A 6,073-nucleotide genomic window follows, 5' to 3' on the forward strand; every position below is an offset into this window, starting at 1 on the left:
TCATGTCACTCATATGAAAAGTATGTTAGCAACATAATGTGACTTAATTGACAAGAAGTCTAGACAAAAATTTTTTTTCAAAGTTTCTTTGGCCACAAGAAGGACCATCAGAACAATCTTCTGTTTCCCTTGATGGGCATGACTGTCTAATGAAATTGCTTAGACCTGGCTACTGTGACTGAAAGACACCAGCTGGAAGGTACATCTATGTCATTGGTCCACCTCAGGGGTCACAATGCGATCTTATGATGAGAAATCCTAGGGAGCCTCTCCTACAGAGGACAGGAGGATGGCAGAGGAATGTTGCTCTGCTTAGGAAAGATAGTGACACGTTTTTCACTGTCCATCAGGAAATTGTCATCCTGGATGACACATCAATCTTTTCTGACATCGAACTGTTCAATCTTTAAAAGCGTATGATTAACTCAAGTGAGTGGAAAAAGATTGGTTTCTAAACTTGCAAAGCTAGAAGCACTATGTTACTATGTAAGGACTTGATTGGGCATTCATTTCTACTTTTACACTGGCATCTCTTTTCTTTTTCAAAATCCAACAAGGAGAAAAGTATATTCTTTTCAGGAAACATTTGCCTAATGACCCAGTATTCGTTAATGATGAAGAAAACAAATTAGAACATTAAAAGTAATTCATTCTCCAAATCTCACTAAAGGGTTTAGATTTCAAGGGAAATTTAGAATTCTGGATCAAATCATTACTCAAATGCCTGGACTCAAACAGATATTTGTAGTCCGATGTTTGTGGCAGCATAAATAGCAATAGCCAACAGTTGGAAAAACCCAAATGTTGGACAAACGAAAGGATAATTGAAACATGGTGTATGTCAAATGTTGCCTTTAGACTATCACAATCTTTTTCTATAAAAATCTTACTACAAAAATCATTAATTTTATGAACTGAGATTTCTTTCTCTGTGGAGAGGAATTACGTTACTCCCAGCAAGTAGTATCAACATGAATACAGTACTTTTATTAATGAGACTGTTCTTATTGTCTAAAATATCCTTATATGGTACTATGACAGACATAGAAATTCCTTTGCAGTATGACAGAAATGAAGAGATTCACTTACCAAACTTGTACCTGACAGGTGCCTGTGAAGTTGTTCGATTATGCCCATTAGCTTTTGAATTATCAGTATTAGGTCAGTATTTTCAGCTTCAAGCCTAAAGTGAATATTTTGACATAATTATTCTCACACATTGACTTTAAAGCATACCACATAATCACTGAACAAATATCTATGGTGCAACTACATAAAATCTTACAATTTGAAAAGCGCATGATTTGGCAATTGTGCTATTTTTCTAGTTGTGAATTTTGCATAATGTGCAAAATTAGAGATAATGTACACAAATTATTCTTTTCAAGGTAGCTCAAAGCTGACATTTTGACCCAGCTTCACACTCATGTGTTTATTGTTATAACTGATCTAATGGTCATACTACACTACACATCTGCTTTATAAATACTCAAGTTATTTTCTGTGCTGCTTTAACTTATACTTTGGCACGTGATCTTGCATCTTCTCAGTGCATCGTGCATCCTCTGGATGTCGAGCTCCTGCTTCTTGCAGCTAAAATAAAGAAAAAGTTATGTTTACTGATGATCTATGACATCTGACAATTAAGTTCGCAAACCTGTTGCAATGATGTTGCTCCCCTTTTTTTATATATATGTGAGGGACTGTTCATTATGAATTTCTACCAACTGGACACACAGTTAACCAAGTTTACTCTTTGGAATTGCTTAAAAGATTGTGTGAAAAAGTTAAGACGACCTGAACTTTTAGCCAACGACTCATTGCTCTTGCATCACGACAATGCACCAGCTCACAGGGCACTGTGTCTGAGGGAGTTTTTAGCCTGTAAACAAATAACTGTATTGCAATACCCTCCCTACTCACCTGATCTGGTCCCCAGTGACTAAATATGTCATTATCCAAAGATAAAGAAAATATGGAAAGGAAGACTATTTGATGACATTCAGGACATCAAGGGTAATATGATGACAGCAATGATGGCCATTCCAGAAAAAGAGTTCCAGAAGTGCTTTGAACTGTGAACTAGGCGGTGGCATTGGTGCAGAGCTTCCCAAAGGGAGCTTTGTGACCGCAGTGATAGTCAGCAACGAGGTATGGAGCACTTTTTCTTGAATGAGTTCTCACAATTATCATACCTTGTGGTACAAATACCCAAGAAATCAAACATACTGTATTCCAAGCATCCCATCAACTCTAATTTTAAATATTCACATAAGTGAATTACCAGGCTAGTCCAGTGATTATGAAAGTTAACAGGCTACTCTTGGGGGCAGTCAGATAGTCATGGAATAGTTTGAGGGGCAGTAACTAAATAAGAGCCAAAATGCCTGGGTTTTTATCCCAAGTCCACCAGTTATTAGCTGGGTGACCTTGAGCAAAATACTTAAATTTTTTGGGTCTCAGTTTCTTCATGTATAAAATGAGACAATAGTGGCATCTACCTCACTGGGATATTGGGAAGATTAAATTAGGGAACATATGTAATAGAAAAGGACATGGCACACAGTAAAATCAAAGGGTTTGCAGTTAGCATTATTGTTGCTGTATTTTAGGTTCTAATAAAATTTGATATTTTACACAGATGGGATGCGAATGGAAGTGGTCTCTTACACCAGTTACACTGAAATCATTCATCAAACTATCAGCAATGTCAAAAAATGGGGAGCATTAAGCCCAGAATATAACCCCAGTACTAAAATCCTTTTACCAATTCCAAGAGCCAACAGTACATTTTCTCTGCTTGTAATAATGTATACGTTCCTATGTACACTCAGTGTAGTCCATAATGAGTATGGACTACAATGCAAATACCACCTCCTGGATTGAGCATACAATTTATATGACCGTGAGAGGCAGGGTAAAGCCACTGATATGGAAATAACGGACTCTAGTGCTAAAGCCAACTTTCCAAATCAATTCCTTCCCAGCAACTGGTTCTGTGGGGATGTGTCAGAACTCAGAGGAGCAGATGGAAGCAGCACGCTCTGGCAGATCAGAAAAGCCGTCCTCCGAGCTGTAGTTAGAATGTGCTATCGACCTGTACACCCTGGCTGGCTGCAGACAGGAAGGGCTGGCTCCCTTTTATTTTAGTTTTTTATTTTTATGGACAGGGGGAACATGAGCATTTCACTGAACAATTTTCTATTAGAGATGTGCTTTCAGTTTTATATATAATTGTGAGAAATATTTTCAGAATAAAAGTTTAATTATATCAATGTCTCCAAGGGGAAGTATTGGTTTGGTATAAAATATTTAATTTTATCCTAACAACTGTTGAAGAAAACATTTTCAATTTATGCAAGGATAGGTGCCATCACATCAAATACTATTTCCCCTTAGACAAACTTATACTTAGAAAGACAGAATTCTCTCTCATGAAAAATTGAAACTATGTCAAATTTAGGGCTTGATTGCTCTGCACAGACTATCCGACAAGTGCTGAGGAACACGGGTTCAATGAGAGTTCAAACAGTCAGAGAAAGCTTCATGGAGAGGCCAGATTGGGAGCCAGAAATCCGGGGGCAGGGAAATCAAAACACTGGCTCCCACCATAACTTGTAAACTCGTGTTCATAGCAGAATTATTAACAGCCAAAAAGTGGAAACAACACAAAGTTCCATCAGCTGATGAATGGGTAAGTATTTTGTCCACAAGGTGAAGCAACATTGGGCAATAGGAAGAAATAGCTCACAACTGATGTGTGCTACAACACGGTGGAACCCTGGAAACGTGATGTTACGTGAAAGAAGCGAGTCACAAGGGACCTCACATCGTGTGATTCCATTTACATGAAATATCCAAAGTAGGCAAATCTACAGAGACAGAAAGTAGATTGGTGGTTGCCTGAGGCTGGGAGAGACAGGAAGATAGGGTGACAGCTAAGGGATGTGGGGTTTCTTTTGGGGGTAATGGAAATGTTCTATAATTGTGGTGATAGTTCCACATCTCTCTGAATGTAACAAGAGATATTGAATTGTATATTTTAAATGGTGAAATATGATATGGGGATTGCATCCCAATGAAGATTAAAAAACACACAAATATAGTGAATCTGGATTATTTTCTTAATTCTCTATTGTGGGTGTGCATACTATAATGATCAACATATTTCTACACTTTTACAATATTTCAAAAATGAAAACAAAATGAAGGAAATGCCTACTTCAACTGGTTTGTATACTGAACTTTCTGTACAAGTTAGTTTGAAGTCCATGAAATATATACCAATGCTGTAACCATTTACAAAAGTGATGATAAGAAATAAGACAAATTTCTGAATCGTTCTAGTAAGCATTATCTTCTGATTTTAAATGGCTGCTTCATCCTGGTAATGGAGATATCACTACAAAATATTGTTTAGTAGGAAGAAAGTCTCTCGATTTCTATGAGGAATGCTGCCTATTTCTCAACGTTACCAAGGGTATAGATATAAGAAAAAACATACGTTGCAAATAGCAGGATGGAAGCCAGAGTTTAAGGAAGAAGTGCATTATAAAGATAATAAAATTATAATAAATTAATTACACCGAAAACACAAAAGAAAGCTGCCCTTGAAAATCAGGGTCTTAAAACACTTTATATTAATCAACTATAGATGAACTGTTGACAGGTTACATTTCACACATACCTGACTCCTGATATGCTCTAATGTCTTGAAATCCTGTGTCTCAGCTTCTGAATTCATACGGTAACGTGATCTATCCTCCAGTGAAGCCTCTGACATAGACAGTTTTTTTGTGGAGTCAGGTAGCTCTTGTTGAAATCGTCTCCCAAGCATCTAGAAAGATGATTCTGTTAGTGATCTTATAATCACATCTATTAAATTATGTTAAAATTTGCTAACTCTAACATATTAATATAATATGTAACTCGAAAAAGATCACCCCATGCATCAGTTCACCTTGTTTTCTTCTTTTGGACACAATTCTGTCTACTGAATCTGGGTAAGACACAGAAGGTGTTATCCTGCTGCCCACTCACTATTACGAAGGTTACTTGAACAACAGATTCAGCCCCACTCTCCACTTCCCCTGATGAAGCCGCAGAGCTTAACAATCTACTGACATCTCAAGGGGAAATTGGTATGTCGGTGGGACTAGCGGTCGTCAAGTATACATTGTGGAATGTTTTCCCCCTTTTTTTATCACAGGCTTAAATTGACTTCACAGGTCCTCACATATGCAGTCCACTGCTCACAACCTTCCAACAGATTCCTGTATCTTAGAAGAAAAGCAAACTCATTCCAGTGGTCTTCATGGCCTGGACCTCCCTTCCTGCTACACATGAATCCTGCCTCCCCTCACTCGTCTGAAAATGGAGACCCAGTGCCAAATTAATAAATCAGAGACTGCTAAATTCTCTTTGAAATGGACAAACTTATGTCCAAATGATAGTAAATGGGCCTTGTGATGAGAAAAATGAATTTGTAAAAATATTCAAGGACAATTATAGATAGCAATGGGAAGATTAAATCAAGTAGAGTTTTGATAAAACTCCTCACATTTGTCCCAAATTATGATTTAATGAAAAATTAGCTGCCTTTAAAGAGGTCACAGGTCCTAAGAATACATTATTTGAGACTGAAATAGTTCCAATTTATATCAAATTGACATGAATAAAAACAAAATTATACCAACTAAAATGTGGAAGAAACTACTGAGGGAAAGGGACAGCATCTACACTTCAGTTCATGTGGGAAATCTAGAATTAACTCTCTAGGTAATCCACTTAATTGAACCTCTATCTCTAAAAACTCAGTTTGCATAGGAGCATTTCCATTTATCTGCTTCATAATGGTATTACAATGTGGTAACAGAAAGATGAAAATTATTATTGTAGCAGTATAAGACTAAATCATTCATATCAATATGTATCTAATAACAATTTATACCTTAAAATTTCATAGTCAACACAATGCCTTTACTCAAAGTAAAGCACCTCACAGGTCTAAGTTTTGTTTGCTGGATACAATGTATGCTTTTAAGCTGTTAGAGCAAATACATTTGTAATCTAT

General features: G+C 36.9%; 1 protein-coding gene across 1 annotated transcript in view; it reads right to left on the minus strand.

The window, feature by feature from the left end:
- The window catches only part of LOC308495702 (ankyrin repeat domain-containing protein 26-like), a 49,939-nt gene that overhangs the window by 42,902 nt on the left and 964 nt on the right, over positions 1-6,073 (minus strand). The window contains exons 2-4 of the mRNA XM_081080694.1: positions 4,688-4,837; positions 1,523-1,593; positions 1,090-1,183 (exon numbers count right to left, since the gene is read on the minus strand). Of these exons, the coding sequence (XP_080936820.1) occupies positions 1,090-1,183; positions 1,523-1,593; positions 4,688-4,837 (315 nt within the window). The remainder of the gene's footprint in view (positions 1-1,089; positions 1,184-1,522; positions 1,594-4,687; positions 4,838-6,073) is intronic.

This window comes from Rhinolophus hipposideros, assembly GCF_964194185.1.
Source record: "Rhinolophus hipposideros genome assembly, contig: HAP1_SCAFFOLD_152, whole genome shotgun sequence".
NCBI classification, from domain to species: domain Eukaryota; kingdom Metazoa; phylum Chordata; class Mammalia; order Chiroptera; family Rhinolophidae; genus Rhinolophus; species Rhinolophus hipposideros.